General features: G+C 47.9%; 1 protein-coding gene across 5 annotated transcripts in view; it reads right to left on the bottom strand.

Moving 5' to 3' along the window:
* The window catches only part of anks1b (ankyrin repeat and sterile alpha motif domain containing 1B), a 260,974-nt gene that overhangs the window by 114,978 nt on the left and 127,901 nt on the right, over nucleotides 1–18,095 (bottom strand). For all 5 annotated transcript variants that reach the window (XM_086146400.1, XM_086146403.1, XM_086146401.1 and 2 more), the window contains exon 11: nucleotides 5,187–5,343. In XM_086146400.1, the coding sequence (XP_086002526.1) occupies nucleotides 5,187–5,343 (157 nt within the window). The remainder of the gene's footprint in view (nucleotides 1–5,186; nucleotides 5,344–18,095) is intronic.

Raw genomic sequence — 18,095 nt, 5'->3', positions numbered from 1 at the left:
GTACATAAAGAGTTGCGCACTCCACTCCAACAAATGTCAATGTGGATGAAGAAAGTCGGAGAAAATGTAAAATAAATTAGATTTAATTTCATAAAATTTCAAGTTCGGATTTAAAAGCCCGATGGGCCGTAGTTTGCCCGTGCCTGACTTGGATGGTTGTATGCCTCTACAGGACTTGATCCAGGGAGTGCAGACTTGTATGTCTATGCGACTTGTGAAGGACTAAACGCGGCCCTCTGAACCATCCAGGAGGATCCCTGCCTCCGACTAAATTGCAGTAAAAGCAGAATAAATAATGTAGAGATAATGAACCACATAGACGATCGGGGGCTCAACAGCGACTGTACTTCCTCAGGAGTCTAAGGAGGCTCGGCATGTATCCTTAAGATCCTGACCAGCTGCATCGCCGCTCTGGACCGCAGACGCCTGCAGCGACTTAGAAGTATTGCCAGAACCCTGCTGCCTTCTCTGCACAGCAATCACCACCGCAGAGTCCACAGGAGAGCTGTGGACCGCACACACCCTCAACAAGGACTGCACACACTCCTACCCTCCGGCCGGAGGTACAGGAGTGTGAAATGTAGAACGACACGATTAAAGAACTCGCTCTACCCGACTGCCATCAGACTCCTAAACAGCTGACACTCGTTCTTCTTGCACATGTAAAGTCCACTGCCCGTTTAAAGCGCACCCATCCTTGCGCCTGTACTTTGAGAGTCGCACACTAAGCTGCACTCAAATGTCTTACTGCACTGCCACTGTTCTATAATCATATATATATATAATCATATCTTCCTATCAGAACATATCCAAATGCACTGCGGACAGCAAAGTGGCAATTTCACTGTCCAGGGAATCATGTTCCTACATGTGACAAACGCTTTAAATTGAATTGTATGGTTGAGTCTTACGGTTGCGTTCTTTTGTGCGCTGCTTCCATTCGCTCTTTTAAAAGAATCAGATGCAAACAAAAGGTCGATGGAACTTCCAATTTGAAGTTTGGCGGTTTGATTCCCGGCCCTTCCCTTTAACACCCAACCGTGTAGAGCACAGGCGGCAAACTCTGGCCCGCGGGCCACATTTGGCCCGCATTGTAACTATATTTGGCCCGCAAAGCCACACTAGCCAAATGCTAGCTGGCTTCAGTGCATGTATCGCTAATTCTACAAATCCCAGAATTTTCTGCTGGTGTTTTGGCACGAAAATCACAAAAGGACCCATAAACACCCTCTCATAATCATAGCGACCTTATGCTAATACTAGCACCCTTCTGCTACTTAGGCAGAAAACATGATTTTGCATGTGTGCAATATCAAGTTATATATTGTACAGCAAGCTACGCTTGTTCCATGTTTAGTTTTTATGCAAAACTTGTTTGAGTCCATATGAAAAGGTTCATTGTTGTATCTGGAGGAAGATTTTTTTCAATAAATATCAACGTTGGCCCATGACTGAGTTTGACACCCCTGACGTAGAGACATACAAGCTTCACTGCCATTCACACATATAGACGTACCGTATTTTCCGCACTATAAGGCGCACTTAAAATCCTTATATTTTCACAAAAATTGTCCGTGCGCCTTATGTAAGAATTCCTATTGCGCTTACTGACCTCCAACCATTCACCCTGGGCATTTTAGGGTCTCATATGTGTATTTTTGTTATTAGCGGTTGCTAACGTAAAGTCTTTTTGCACAAGCCCCACAAAAAGGGTATGTTTCTGACAGGTTTGATCTCCAAGCGAGCGTTTGTCAGAGCGATAAACTCCGAAAAGGAAAGAAAAAGAGCGTTTTCACCAACGGGCTAATATTTTGTTTGGTTTGATGCTTCAAGAGTCTCTATGATCTTCCCTTCCCGGCTTCCTCTTGACTTTCCCTCGGTTCTCCAGCACATCCTACCCCTTCTGAAGCAGATATAAAAGTCTGTGAGTCATACCCATGTCCAATTAGCCCGACATGTGACTGGACTGAGCGCCGAGGAGCCGGATTTGCCCCCCCGCCTCGCAGCCGTTTAGCCCCGAACAACCCCCCCAAAGTCCTACCGCCGTTCATAGCGGCTAATTTTAGCCGCGGCTGCGATTTTTCGCCGTTCCGACGCACGTCAACCGCCTTCCGGTGACGAAAGGGAAACGTACCGAAGGGACGGGTTTTATCTCCCCTTCTGGGTCGTTCCAGCGGGTAAAAACAAAAATAATACGTCAGAGAGCAAAACAAAAAACACCCACGGCGTTCAATTGCGGTTTTGTACCCAAAGACGATTTGACATGGAGCAGCTACGAATACACACTTCCACACACACACACAGCTCTTCACACAGGAGGAGACGCGTGTGGACACACACTTCACACACACCGGAAAACAGACCGACAAGCTCCTACGGTAGCTTCTCTCAGCTCCCGTCGGAAGAAGAAGGGGCGGGGGATGGGATGGGAAGGGAACACGGGAGGGGGGTGTCACTCGAAACGTAGTTCCCATGGCAACATCCAGGTGACTCACTCTCGCTCGCCGGTGATGCAGTTGCCTTGACGACCTGCGGTGTGTAGCATCGCCGGGGGGAGGTGGGCGTTTGTTGTCGTGGGCGTCGAAGCTCAAACGCGAGAGCAGGTGATGAGCGAACGGGACTGAACGCTCCCAAGACGAGGGTACGTCTGCGCCAGGAATCGACGAAGTGGTACATCGTTGCGTAAGAGGATGTGTTTACACACACACACACACACACACACACACACACACAACAGTCATGCCATTGGGCAAAATAAACCCAACAGCCCTGGTGGTACTGCTGTGCTTCTTATAAATTGGGTGTCCCTTTTAAAGTATGATTGACCTGATGGCGGTCGAGGAAGAAAAACACCAAAGAAACCCAACAAGCTTTGCGAAAGGTCACGGCAGAGATGAATTGGGGCGCGTGGGGTTGTAGATCAAACCGTCGGCGCAGGGAAAAACCGTGGGTAGTCGTCAAGTCGTCCGTCATCGGTGGCAGGGAGGCGGGATCGGAGAACGCGGACGGAAAACCAAGCGACTGGTCGGCGCGGCGGGAAGGGAGGCGGCTAAAGATGGATGGGGGCGTTGAGCGAGCACGGGCTAACAAAAAGTTTGCAGCCCGTCACGGCTAGCAAAAGTCGGGACTGAAAAGGGTAAAGAAATTGGGAATTCCCAATTGGGAATATGCTAGGTCTTCCTCGTAAGGGTCGAGGTTACAACAAACGCCGCATTTTCAGGCATCACATCTTCCATTATCACATCATAAGAACCCCATGCGTTGCAGATGGACGGGAAATATATTACAGCGTGTTCCAGGTGAATACTCTATCCTGATTGGCTCCTGGAGGGAGCTTCACGCTCGTGGTTTAATCACGCTTCGAAATTTAACCGTTATCCGACTCAAACGCAGTTATCGGTCGAATACCGAAAGGCAAAGTCGAGGATTTCTTTCTTTTGACCAGCAGGGGGCGCTCCACTGGACGCTCCACTGGGCCGAGAAAACTTTTCTGCATTTGCTCACAGTGATCTTCATCTGGTGAATTCTAAGCCCGGAGGCTCATTCACGCTCATGTTGCGACCATTTCCAACGTTCAAATACCGTCAAACGTGCTTTGCGCGAACCGCAACACATCCACTAGAGGGCAGTGCAGAGTTCAGAGTTCACTTCCAGGTTCTGAGTTCCCTTTTCGGACCATAACAAACATGGCGACGGCCTCTTGTGCAGGAGCATACCGGACAAAACTGCCCCTTCGTGGCTTCCGGAGGTACCGCTGAGTTTGCTGGGTCTTGCTACGCATACAGTTGCTCCCAAGAAAACGTGCAGGATTACGCTGGAAATGAACAAAGAGGATACAAAAGGCTCCTCCCATGTCAGGAAGTGTAAATGTGACTTTGCTGTGACTTGGAAATTTTGAAACTAGAACTGAAGCAACGATTTTTTTAAAGCCTTCAACGTTTCTAGCAAGGTTTAGCTAGCTTTCATCAAGGACTGTTCCACTTTCTAGGGTCCTTGGACTTGTAGCCTCCAGACGCCTTCCCTCTCTGAAAGCAGAGCACCTTTTTCTCCTCCGAATTCCCAAAAACCCTTGTCCTCTGCGGACGTGATGCTGAAAGAGATGCCGCAAACAACGGCGAGCAACCTAAATCTAGGCAGGAAAGACCCATCGATGTACCCTCCCGCCTCCAGGGGCGAAAAAAAGAAAAAAGTCTTATTTCGACAGGTTGTTCGGTCATCTACCGCCAACCCTAATGTCTGTCCGGTGTGTTGATCCAATCTCTTTTGGGAAATAAATGTTGGTCTCAGAGATGAAATGTAATATTTGCTGCCGCCATATGATTTTGGCTGCAGGTGAAATTCAGTTTCATCCTAATGGACAGTTACGCCTCAGTGGGCTCCGGGGAACCAAACACCGATGGAGCGACGGGATGGTTCCCAGCCTCTTCTCCCGCTTTTGGACTTTGGAAAAAGTAAAAAAAAATGGTTTTATTTTATTTCCCGCTTCAATGTTTATTTCTGATTGCAACTATTATATGTGTATGTGACTGGATTTCGGCGGAACTACTGCAAGGGCTGCGGGAACAGCGATGAGTGAAGGAGTACACATCTGCACTGCAGGGAAATTCTCTTCGGACCGTAATTTAATCCGTGTAAATATCTCATGTTACAGCACGGACACCTTCGGCTAATAGCCAACTGCGGCCGATACACGCACACATATTTATTTCGTTATTTTTCGCCCCATGCGGCTTATATTCAGGTGCGCCCAATAGTCCAGAAATTAGGGTACTTGTACATCAGACTGAACTGATGAGTGGAAAATGTATGAACGCGTTGCAGTGGTGCGGAGTCGATATCCGTTCATTAACTCTACCGAAATCCAGGGGTCGGTGGAGGAAGGGGCGGGGCTTAACCTGGTCGGTCACATGAACGCATACGGAGACGTACAGGAGACCTGGTGTCATCATGTTTCCATTCCACAGGAAAAGGCTGGAGGTGGACAACATGCAAAGTGTCCTGGGAAGCTTCTCAAAAGTGACGCAAAAGCGCTCGCGCTACCATACTAGCGCATTTTCAGATTGTCCCGCCATCTTGTGTCACGGCACTGAGCTGCTCACATGAAGCGGTACCTCACCGTTAGACTCCCTAAATCTGCATTTCAGATGAACCGGGTCACAAACAGGGTTTTCAGTGCTCGGTCCTACCGTTGCGTGGACATGCGTTGATGCGCTGGTTGATGTCAAGCGAGCACGGCTTGCGCGTGACGGCGGTGGTCACAGACTCGTACGGGTTGTCCTCATCCTCCGGCAGGAAAACGTCCAGAGATGGAGAGGTGGTGTTCTCCTCCGACCGCCTCGAGTCCTTGGGAAGGAGCGGAAAACAAATGTGAAGTTAGCGGCCGGTTTAATTGCCCGGTAACAAGCGCGATTTCATGGGCGCCACCGTGAAAATGTACATCATCTGGCCTCTAATTGACTTCTTAATCATCAGCTGCAGCCGCGACGGGCCGTCCCCATCCCCTGCAGGCCAGAAGAAAGCGAACATGGAGGAAAACTCTCTGGGAGTTTCCACGGAAAAAAAAAAAAAAACCTGAGTCCGGGACGTTTTGAGCGTAGCATTATTTTGAAATGCAGAAAACGCGGCGGTCGGTTGAAGGTCACACCAGGCCACTCTGGAAGATGTTCAGCAAAGCACAAACAGGACGTTCAACTGGACGCAAAATGAAATACGATGCTAACACCGGATAGCATGTCTCTGCGCTCTCTGGATAGCATTCTTTCACAATTGCACTTTCAAATACTCTGCTTCTATGCTGATGATGTTGTATGGTTTAGATGTTCTGGAGATGAAGTCTGCGATGGTTTGGACATGGACAGAGGAGGGATGGTGAAGATCTGGATGGAAGGTTGGAGGACCAGAGAGGAGGTTTATGGACGGAGGGACAGGAAGTTAGCATGCATAAGAGTAGAGGACGCAAAGGGTTAAACGAAGGTCGGTGATTGGCTGTAGCCCCTCGAGGGTGCGGCCCGAAGGAGAAGAAGAATAAGAAGAAGGTATGTCCACTTCAACAACCCTGGCCAACCTCGCGTGAGAACGCCGCTGCTGCTACGAAGCACGAGCTAACGCTAACCAGCAAACAGCAGCTATGGAGGAGGAACGGTGAAGATCTGCATAGAAGGACACTGAGGTTGGAGGACCTAAAGGAAGACCAGAGGGGAGGGTTTTGGTTGGAACGCGTTCTGGTTCACCTGTTGCCTTACGAAGGGATTTTTGGTCGTTCCAAGACCATCAGAGAGCACGGATTTGCGCCCTCGCGTGATCCGAAAGTTTTGGCCAAATGTGTTCCACAACATATCCTGGAAACACCGGTGATATCAATTCCAAAAGTTTTTCATTTCCTTTCAAGAACCCACAAGAACACTTTTGGCAGCGGCTGTGGACGTTGAATACACAAGAAGGCTGCGCTCGAGCAGAACATTAGACGGGTCGTAAAACAGGAGCCCTGATTTCTTTTTTAATTGTCACTTATTGCCTTCATCACTCAAAACTCAAAACTGCACGCCCTTTTATTCAAGTAGTCCTTGTGACAGAGTAGCTTTAAAAGCGCTGGCTGTCGAGCACGAGGGCAAACGCGACTGCGATCATCTGCTTTTAAACACTCATGATGCTAAAACAATCGTTCTAATGATGGTCAAACATGATGGGTTCTCCTTCTGGGCATTCGATTCAGGCTCGTATTTGTTTTGCTCTTTCAGCGTCTCCTCGGTTAGCCTGTTTGGCTAGCTGTTGACATCCGCTCAACCCCCCCCCGGGCTTAGACCCCAAACGTAGACCCCAAACTTAGACCCCCAAGAGTCTTGGACAAGGACGCTTTGACATGCGAGCGGGAGGAGCCGTGACCGCCATCGAACCGCAAACCGTCCGATTGGACGGACGCATGCTCCGCTAGCTGAGCCGCAGACGCTACCTTAGCAGGCTAATCACTGTGCTAACAGCGACAAAATAAAACACCTCCAATTCACCGAGGGGACTGTTTCTTTACGTTGAGGACTCCAAACTTAGCTTAGCCGTTCGTTGACTACTTTCTTTTGCAAATCCAGCAGCCGCTTTCGCACCGCGGGGACTTTTTGCAGCTCCAAGAACCTTTTCAAAAACCGGGCTGCGTTTCTGTGAAACCAGGGACCTCAGCTCCGAGAGCCATCTTAGCTCCTAATCCGAGGCGGACTCTTTTTACGGTTTCACAGAACGCAAAAGATGTCGGTGGAATGTAGGTGTAGATGTAGGTGATTGGTAGAACTCATAAGCCGCAACCCTTTCCGGATACTTCCAACAGACCGCGGAGCTCCATTTCAAGTATTGAGGTCCCCGCAAAGCCGTTTTCTTGGTCAGAGAAATGGAGCGACGATGATGATTTGGCCCAAATATGCTAACAGCTAACGGGGTCTTCACATGGCAAAGCAGTGCAGGTTTTGTCCTCCTCCAGGAGGCTACTTCCTGGAACCAAAACAGTTCTAAGAACTTTTCTGTCCAAAAGGTGCTTTAGATCCCAACGCGGAGGCCGTTTTTTGTCGGTGAAACAGAAGGGAAGCTCTTATTTTGGCCATCTAACCTCTGATACCGAAGATCTTTCTATGAACAGTTAATTGAGTGCCTTTTTTTTTCTAGACGGACACGTTCCCAGCTTTCCTAGACGGGGTTTAAAAATAGCAACAAAAATTCCAATGACCTTATTTTTATGAACTTGTTATGATGGCGAGGACAAAGGTGTCCTCTGTGGAAACGTGGTCCTCGGTGGTGCAGCAGCTCGAGGTGGGGGTGGGGGTGCGGGTCACATGCTTTGAATGAATTAAATAAAAGAGTCGGAAAAGTCTAGAAAAAAAAACAACAAAAAACGGGTAGTTTAGACTTGAGAAGAGCTCGACGGTGGCCTTTATCTTGGAGGAATAAAGATGCACTTTTGCTGCCGCTCAAAGTTTCCCCCCCCCCAAAAAAAAACAGCTGTGAAAGTCTAACCTTTTCCGAGGCACTGATCTCGCTGCCGTTTTGGCATTTGGGTTCGATCTGAGGTGGGCGAATCACGACCGACGGGGGGAAAAAAAAAAAAAGGTCACCTGAGAAAAAAATGTCCGCTTCTACTTGCGATACTTCGCTCGGAGAATCCGAAGAGAAGACCGAAGGCCGTCTCAAGGACCTCCCATCTGCTCCCTCGGCACAAGGTCACAAAAACAACTCAGCTGTTTATAAATCATGATCTCATGAAACCATTAGTTCTAATGGCCGATAAGAGAATATCGGTAATTCGTATGATCGGCGGCTTATAAATCAATAATCCCCCGTTTAACAAGATAATATCCCGGATGAAGACGTGACTTCTATAATTATCTGGAAGAACTTAAGGGGGTTTGTGCTGAAAGCGGAGGGGAAGATACTGTAACTCCTACGGCGCCTTTTAGGACACTTAAAGATGCTTGGTATTGTAGCATAAGAGGAACAACATGAAATAAAAAGGTCGGAGAAGAGATCCTGTAGCAGGGGATCCCAGAAGGGGTGGAGATGGAGGGTTTTTGGGGTCAGGAGGTCGGAGGCGGTAGGTTGGATAAGGCCGGATGGCAGTGGAGAAGGTCAGTGAGGTAAGAGTGGGCGAGGTTGCAGGACTTGTAGGCTTGCGACGTATGCGATATCGGACGGTGATGTGGAGGCGAGTCTTGTTTTGGGGGTCAGTAGAGGAGATACCGCGGAGTACATGTGTCAAACTCGAGGCCGTGGGGCCAAACGTGGCCCGCAAGAACGCCTTAAAGGGTCTGATTGTTTTAAAATAAATAAGTCAAAAGAGTGCATTGATCATGAACTATATTTCCTTGCCGATTTTTGTGATATATTTGATTCCTGTCATTTGTCACCCAATTTTTATTGTGGTTCAGTTTCAGTTGTCTACTTTTCCCCCTTTTCCATTCTGTTGTCCGTTCTCATCCCTGATGTTGTTGTTCACCCCTGCTGTCTATTTATTCATGGACATCTTTGCTATCTTCTGTCTTCCAACTGTCTGTTTTTATTTATATTCGTATCTATTTTGACATTATAACTGTTACGCTGCTGTGACAAAATCATTTTACCTATGGGGATTAACAAAGTTTATCTTATCTTAAATGATCCCTAAATGTCCAGGAAGAGAAAAGTTGGGGGTTTTGAGCAAAGTTAATGTCATAAGTAGTGCTGGAGGATATTTTTCTTTATTTACTTGGATAGTTTGATCATTGATTGATGGAGTTATGTGGGTTTCTTGCCTTGACAATATAAAAGATTTACGTTGTAACAGAGCAACAAGTAAACAACATTTTTTTACATCTATCCAAATGCATATGTCCCATTTTGAATTTGAATGAGTTATAAATTCAGAGTTATTTAAAATGAAGGAGTCGTTAAATTCATTTTCCTTGTGGCCCTTTGGGGGCGACCATCACAACAAGAGTACGAGCATACAAGTGCGGGTCTCCAAGAAGCTGACATGGTCCCCATGGATTCCGTGAGAAGCTCTGGGAGGCCGTACGAGGGATCCTCAGGTCTTCGCCCTTTTTCGATCGATTCGCGTGCGAAACGTTCACGTGGAATTTCTCTCCGGTTCCCCGGAGGACGATTTCAGACTGCGCTTTTTCGCGTCGCGGCCTTGGCGGAAAGGTTAATCCCCCGGAGGCTCCGGGAGAGCCGAGGACCCAAAAGGTCCCTTATCTGCGAGGCCGATGTGCAGCCGGGAAGAATGAAAAACAAGGGCGAACCATGTGGAGCGAGGGAAAAGGTTACGGCGGCGGAATCGGGCGTCATTTTCAGCCGGGCAGACAAAACATCTCACTCCCCGGCGCCTTCTGGACGTCTACCTTTCTCCCACAACGCAACGCTCTATCATCATTTCTCAGGTTGTCACCTGGTCGCCTGCTTGTACCCAAGTTAATGGAAACGCCAAGGGAGTCGTCACCATGGCGATAAGACATGAGCGCGGCTATTCATGCTCCCCCTGCAACCTCGTCCAAATATATAAGTAACCACTAAAACTCAGAGTCCCCCACCCCCGCCCCTGTTCGTACAACAGCTATTACTCTTCCTGTCATCTGCGGTTCCTGCATTACCCAGAATGCAGCGAGCCATAAATCACACGCTCAAAGCTGATTAATCATTCAGGCTGATCGAGCAATCAGTCCCTTGATGATTCCTCCTCGGACTTATTCCACGCTGCACTTTATTAAAAGACCCGCAAACTAGCAGCCCCCTCCTCCTCCTCCCCGCCGCTACTCCATTAGCTTGTCATTAGCCGGGATCCAGATTTTTTTTTTTTTCGCTCGGCAGGTGGCCCGGGATCTGGAGCTGACACTGATTTGACGTGACAGGCCCGGTTAGCCGAGGGAGGGGGCGAAGGGCTGAGCTGTTCGCCGCCGCGAAAGGGGATGTAAAGCCGAGGGAACCTGCCGTCAGCGTGCAAATCGAAGCGTCGCGATGGTTTCGGTTTGAGCATGAAACCGCCGCTGCAAACCTTCGGCGCCTTAAAGTTGTCAAGACGCTTCTGTTTGTTTAAATGCAGGTGGGAAGGTGATCCGAAATACCGACACCGGCCGAGTCACCGACGGCACCGCACCTTCAAAAACCTTGAACGGCAAACAGGGAATCCGTTACAAGAATGTCGGACATTTCAGGCAAACCATCAGGCCCGGTTAAGACCGGGAAGTAGACCAAGTACCACTTAAGTAGTAGAAGTAGACCACCTGTCCTGTTTTAGTTTCTTATCACCCAACTGTCCGCAGGATGGGGCAAGAATGGTAGCCTCGCTACTAGCTAAAAACTACTAACGTTTCGTCATTTTGCTCGTCCGTCAGCGCTTCAGTCTCGCAGCCAGAAGGACCCGGGTTGGATTCCCACAGGAGTGTCTACATGAGGTTCCTCAGGGTTCTCAAAGTTCCTCCCACAGTCCGAACACATGCAGGAGGTTCGGTGGAAAAGTGTCCACTGGAGTGCCGGGGGTCCCCGGACTGGTACCGCTCCGCAAAGAAAATCTTTCTCGATACAAATAATAGCTTTTTCATTCGACCGCCTTCGCCTCACTGCCCCACTTAACTCCGTCGTGTCATTTGACACATCAGCTACCACCAGCTAGCTCTTGAAAAAAAAAACGAGCCAGAGGGAGCTTTTTTGGGAGGTAACAAGCAAACAAGCTATAATTACAAGAAAATAAAGATTCCTGCCTAAGTTACAAGTTCATCGCAACAGGTGATACACGAGTTCCGCGCCCCCTATGTATTATTTGCGGTGAATGGCAAGATAGTGAAGCTATGAACCCTCAAAACTACATTCTAGTAGCGAGGGAACAAACCCAGGGCTCCTACTGACTCTACACTATGGCAAATTGATATTATATTGCAAAATATATTGCTTAATAAAGTGTAATCGTTGCATTCAGATTAAAACTTTTTATCATTTGATCCCCCATCCCTCTAACTGGTCCGCGGAAACATTTTCACGCATAAAACTGGTCCCTGTTATAAAAAAAAGGATGCGGAGCGCTGGTCTCCACCACATGTAAATAAGGGAGTAAATGTCGTATGCTCTCGATCTGACGTGTGAATGACAGAGTTGGTTTCTGCAGATGTTGTGTGAACGGTTTGATGTGTCCATATGATGTGAGAATGAGGGGGCGAAAGTTGTATGCTTCCATGAAGTGTGAGTTGTTGGATGTCACCTATGATGTGAATGAAAGGGGGAACGGTAGTATATCGCTAAACGTGTCCCTGTGGTCCAAGGTGAAGCTTGCCTCTCACCCAATGGCAGCTGAGAACCCCCCCCCCCCCCCCCCCCCCCCACCTACCCACCCCCCGTGACCTTGAGTGCGGGATAAGCGGTAAAGACAATGAACCGTTGCACGCATTAGGAGCCGATTCCTCCGGGCTCTAATGCAGACTAATCTTCTTTTAAAGTTGTAATTGCAACGTTATAAAGTAGAAACGAACCGTGACGCCTGGAAACAGGCCTCTGTGGCCGGTGAAGAAAAGGCGAGAGAAAGCCTTTCAAACACCTGAGCTTAATGCCTCAAATTCTGGATTCTTGTCCAAATCTTCTTGTCTTGACAACTGGACTTGTATGTCTTGACAACTCTTCCATTTGTAATCTAGACCCGCCCAAAAAACTTGGCAGTTCTATTCAGAAACTCCCCAAAGGTCATTGGAACTGAACAGGCCTCTGAGATGAGGGGGTGAAACGTCTTCAAGTGAAGAATTTCAAGTCCACTTGCCAAGACTAGAAGTTTCCGACAAGAATTCACCCCGACCCGGATTGACCGAGACCCTCCGCAGACATTCAAATTCTGGATTAGCGTCCGCATCGTCATACGAGTCTCGCCTCCCGGGACGGCAAACAGGAAGCAAAGGAGGAAAGAGAAAAAGAATAAAAGATAAAGAGAGAGGAGACGGCGGACGGGGATTCCAAACCCAACTTACTTCAGAGTTCGCATCCCGGGAAAGACGAGCGCCACGAGGCGAGAGGGTCGGAGGCAGGAAGAAGGGGAATAAGTTCGTAAGGCGGAGGGGAAGCAGAGGAAGTGGGAGTGCGGTGAGTCGGGAGCAGGGATTTCCTCACAAACACACGGCAAACACAAGATAGAATTCAAGACACATCCACGGAGGCGGCATCTTCACCGGCCTCCATCTCCCAGAAGCCCCGAAGAGGAAAGTACCTTAGAGCGCCTGGCGTCCCGTTGTATCCCGGCTCTTCCTCGCCGCAAGGAACGCAGGAGGCGAAGAAGCGTCGCGGCGCGAGCGAGCGAGCGAGCGACGCCTCCGAATAACAACCGTCTCTTCGTTTTCTCCCCTCCCTCCGCCCTCCTCCTCCTCCTCCTCCTCCTCCTCGGAGATAGCGACACAGAGAAACTTGTGTCTGAGCCCGACAGGAAACAGAGGCCTCCTCCGGACGCTAATTAGCAGGTCGTATGCGCCGCTCGTCCGACTGCGGAGGGCTCAGGACGATATCTAGGTGCGCGTCCGCTTTGCGCCGACGCACGAACTCCTGATTTCGGAGCTCGTAACTTTTTTTTTTCCTTCCGTATAGGTTTAATCTGCGTGTGCGCGGAGCTGATAACCCAGAAAGGAAACGTGCAGTTGCTCCGGGCACGTCCGAGGAACCTCTTTTTCAAATCTCGTGACTCCGGCTTCCTCCGTTTAACCCTTTCACGGCAACGGGGACGCCGCCATCAGATACCAACGGAGGCCATAATTTGCAGGCATTTCCTCGGCCGGGCGATTTGATTAGGGAGAAAAAAGGGAGGGCTGGACGCCGGGGAGGACAATGGACCCTTCAGAGTTCCTCCGCCGTCACGGAGGGACGAGATAACCGGGGGAAACGGCGAAGGGGAGGAAAGGTCGGTTTTCGGGGGAAACCCAAAAGGGACGTTTGGCCGTTTCGGCCTCCATGCCGAGTTTAATCCCTGCAGAAATGAGGAAGCGGAGACGCCCACGGGACGCCCGAAGTCATTCCTCCGACAGGAAGAACCCCCCCCCCCCCCCCTCGCCCTCGCAGTCACCGTGACGACAGCTGCGCCACGCTTAGCCGCTAACAGAAGGCCTGACCACCGCGCATATACTGAATTTATATGTATCTGAATACATTATGTTACAAATCCCTTCATATAAGATAAACTTATTGATCCCTACAGGGGAAATTATTTTGTCACAGCAGCGTAACGGATTCCAAGCCTCAAATAAATATAAATAGAGACAAAATCGGGAGACGTTTAGAAAAGCAGAGAGAACAAGAACAGCAAGGCAAGTAAGGGTGAAAGTAGGGGAGTGAAGAAATTCAAGTCCATTCGCCACGACAAGAAGATTTCAGCAAGAATTAGGATCATTGTTTCCTCCGTTGACCGACAAAAAGAGAATCTCATTTTTATGGATTCGATCTTGGTCGCGGCGACTTCCGTCAGGGGGAATAAAGTGTTTAAGCCGCCATCGTCGCGCAAAACAATTTCCACCTGCATTTCCGAGACACCGGTACTAAGAATGCTATTCTGCTTTCCATTAAGTCGGCCAAAACAAAAGAAATGGCGTGCCAGGGTTTATGAAGCCCAACTGACACGTTTTGCCTTACAGGTCGTAAAGGTGCGTGTGAAGAACTCTGTCCTCGTGTTGGCCGAAATGTTGATTTTTACAATACATTTTTTAAAAACCATGCCCTCCAATCTGTGATGTATCTGCATCCGGGCGCGGCTTATGAGTTCCACCAAACAACTACGCCAAGTCGTTCCCACTGAACCGTAAAAAGAGAGTAGAAGCTGAAACGGTTCACCGACTCCCGTTGCTGTCTGTTTGCGCGAAAAGACGGCCTTGTTGCTGAAAAGGCTCTAGGACCTCAAAAGGAGCTCGGAAAGACTGAACTCAGGCTCTGCTTTGAGGGGAAGAGATCCAGCACATGGTGAGATGGTGACTCCAAGACGTGGTCCTTGAAAAGCACTTGTAAGTCACGGGTTCAAAAGGGGTTCGGGCGTCTGGCAAATCAAGAGTCTTGTCTTTCACTGGGTTGTAATTCACCAGCAGCATTTATCTCCGGATCAGCGGGAGCTCGGCACTGAGCTACTGATTTTTAAAAGCAATTCTTAATTAACAAAATAGGTCAAGGAGGAAGATGGACTCACGATGGATTGGATGTTGAGGTCGACAACCGCCGACGAGCCAAGGGACGTACAAGGGACCCAGACAACTTGACGAGAAGACCTCGATTTGGCCCCGGTGTCCCAAAAACCGATATAATCTACAGGACAAGACCGACCAAACAGACCGGCCAGGAAGACGAAGGTCATGTTTGTCGACCCTCCCGAACCAGCAAAGATCACGGTCAACAATGAACCCCTTGAGGAAGTAGGATGAGCAGTAAACAGCAAAGACACCGGAGCAGGACCGTCCAAACCCCTTCAAACACAGGCATTTTGGAAGTTCAAATAGCACTCAAGAGCCAAGATAAAGATCTACAACAGCAACCACCTGCCCAAGAAGGATCGCCCGATCCTTTTGGCCGAGCAAGACATCGAGTGAGGACGACTCAAGTGGCCTCGGCCGTGTGCTTCGGACGAACCACGGTCGCACCCCGCGGGTAGCTCAACGTCGGAGGAACCAGAGGTGGGACTCCCAAGAGCGTTGGGGGTACGACTGAGACTCCAGAGCAGAAAGGGGGCGGGTCCGTCATGGTTCAAGTGATGGCAGATCAGCAGAAGAGGTGGAGAGACATGTATGCATTAAGACGGTTAAGTGTGGACGACTGGATTCTTTCGAAGCAGGAACGCTCCACCTCCAAATTAACATTTACTTTGGACGCGATGAGTCTCTGCAAATTACAAAAGCGCTCCGCGGATAGAACGGTGTGGGAGTTGACAAGCCATCAGGAGCCGCTGCTCATTCTTTATCGAATCACAAACCGGCGCCCACACTTTCATTAACAGGCTGCTCTCCTGTTTTTCCCCACCGAATGCCTTGGATGCGTTCTTTTTGCCGCGTTTGTCGCCCCTGACAACAAACACCTGGGAGGCGGGTTACGAAAAGTCGATGCATAAAAAAAAAAAAAAAAAACGTGAAAAAAAATATCGCTCCCCTCAATAGGTCATAACTTACACTTTACTGTATGCATGCATTGATTGCTATTAGCTAAGCTAAGCTAGGGGACAATATTCATCACTCTCCTGAAATTCCTGGCTCCATTCATTCGTTCATCCATACAGGTTATTCTGCACTCGAGCCAATCCCAGCTGCCACTGGGCGAGAGGCGAGGTTCGACCGGACCAATCACAGGGCCACATGAAGAGACACGCAAGGCCTCCTTTCTAGATCCTAGGATGGCGAGGGAAGGCCAAAAAATTAAATAACCATTCTAAAATCTCAAATTCTAACGTCATAGAGGAAGCAGAGTCCGCTGCTCGGGAGCAGCTAACGGCTACGCTCTTAAGCTCTCAGAGGGTTGAGTTAGCTGCTTTCATTGTGCTTTGACCCGCTACCGCAGCTTTAGTGGACATATATAAGAAGTTACATCTTTAGACAAACTTTGCGCCGACGAATCCGTCGCATCTTCCAAACCGTCTTCCCGTAATGATCTTTGCAACATGGAGAAGAGACACGGGGACAGCTTACATCATTAGCTCCCGGTGTTCTCATTGTCTGCTGCCACAGTGCAGTTGTTAAGAGGCGCCGGTATCGTGGAGAAATAATTATAATTAAGTGGATGTTGCTGTCAGCCCTGACCTGATTAATCAAAATGTATAAAATGCTTTGCCTGCCTGTTGGATCATTCAGATCTGCGTCCGGCCCCGAACCCCAAAGCACCAGACCGAACAGCACCGTAGCACCTCCTGGGGCTTGAAGTGGTGGTCTTACCCAGATGTACTCTCCACGTCGGACCCGGGATGTTCAGATCCAGCGGTCGATCCGGTTCCGCATCGCGGCCGTCCAGACCGGGACGACTACAACTGCCCTCTACTCTGGACTTGTAGTCTTCAAGAGTGAGGAACCAGACAGTGGACGTCACACCGCCCATCCTACATTCTCCTAGGAGGTTATAAGCTGCTAGCTGATCGCTATCTAAAATCCATATATCAGCCGCATCGTTGCTAAAGTGAAAACAGTGGCGGCTTATCGTCCGGATATTATGGTATGTGTTACACTCTATATACTTTATGTAACACACTCTACATTCACTCTACATTCTCTGTGTACAGGACTGTCCTAGAAAATTAGAATATTGTGATAAAGTTCTTTATCTTCTGTAATGCAATAAAAAAAAATTTAAAAAAAGTTGTCATGATATTCTTATATTTTGAGATAGGATTTTTGAGTTTTCTTAAGATGCACGCCATAATCAGCAATATCAAAATAATAAGAGGCTTGCAATATTTCAGTTGATTTGTGATGAATCCAGAATGTATGACGTTTTTGTTTTTGTAATTGCATTACAGAAGATAAAGAACTTTATCACAATATTCTAATTTTCGGAGACAGTCCTGAATATACACTCTACATTCTCTGCATAGATACACACACACACACACAACACATCCCCGCTGAAAATAGTAAACACACTGTATATATGCAATGCAAATACTGAAAGAATGTATATTGTGCACATTGTATATTTGCACTGCATACTTTACATGTACACTGTACGTACAGTGTGTTTACTGTATATACAGTGAGACACATCCCTGTGTAGATAATATACAAGTTGCATATTTAAACTCTGCATACTGAAAATATACACTGTAAAACACCTGCCTCGTGAAAATAAACATATCGATGGCTGGAATGCAAAACCTTCAATCTGCAAATTTTTTGATTTCTTGTTTTGCATGGAATGGTGAGAAATGGGACGCCTCCGCATTTTCTGCAATATAATCCCGCCCTTTCTTTTGACATAAATGTCACATGACCAAACTCCTATGTGCACAATGAAGCAGAAAAAAATGAGGAAAAAAAACATTTATCTGCATCGTCAGTGGTAAAAAAAACATTCTATATATTTTTAAATTATAACATAGAAATATAGGCTGTCAACAATAGAGTATTCTTGAATATCTTTCACAAAGACCATACTGTAATCAAATGAAATGTTTTTTTCATTTCCTGAAAAAAGAGGTTTTTGCATTCCAGCCATCGATATGTACTTACTGTGCATACTGCATATATACACATATATATATATATACATATATATGTCATATATACACACTCTACTTCCTCTCAGATACTCTACAAACTGCATATATACACAGTACTTACTGTCAGATACTCTACATACTGCATATACACACTGTGCTTGCTGTCACATACTCTGCATACTGCATATATACACTGTATTTACTTTCAGATACTCTACATACTGCATATATATACTGTATTTGCTGTCAGATACTCTACATACTGCATATATATACTGTATTTGCTGTCAGATACTCTACATACTGCATATATATACTGTATTTGTTGTCAGATACTCTACATACTGCATGTTTCCATACATGTGTGTGTCCTTGCAGCACCTCCCTGACCTCCCACCTCTGACAGGGACTGAATTTGCTGTTTGTGCGCTTTTAATTTTGCACCCGC

The sequence above is a fragment of the Fistularia commersonii genome, chromosome 5 (assembly GCF_037954325.1).
Source record: "Fistularia commersonii isolate RoL2024-O1a breed Wild chromosome 5, RoL_Fcom_v1.0, whole genome shotgun sequence".
NCBI lineage: Eukaryota > Metazoa > Chordata > Actinopteri > Syngnathiformes > Fistulariidae > Fistularia > Fistularia commersonii.
The sequence above is the reverse complement of the archived record's forward strand: the minus strand, read 5'-3'. Positions and strand labels throughout refer to the sequence as shown.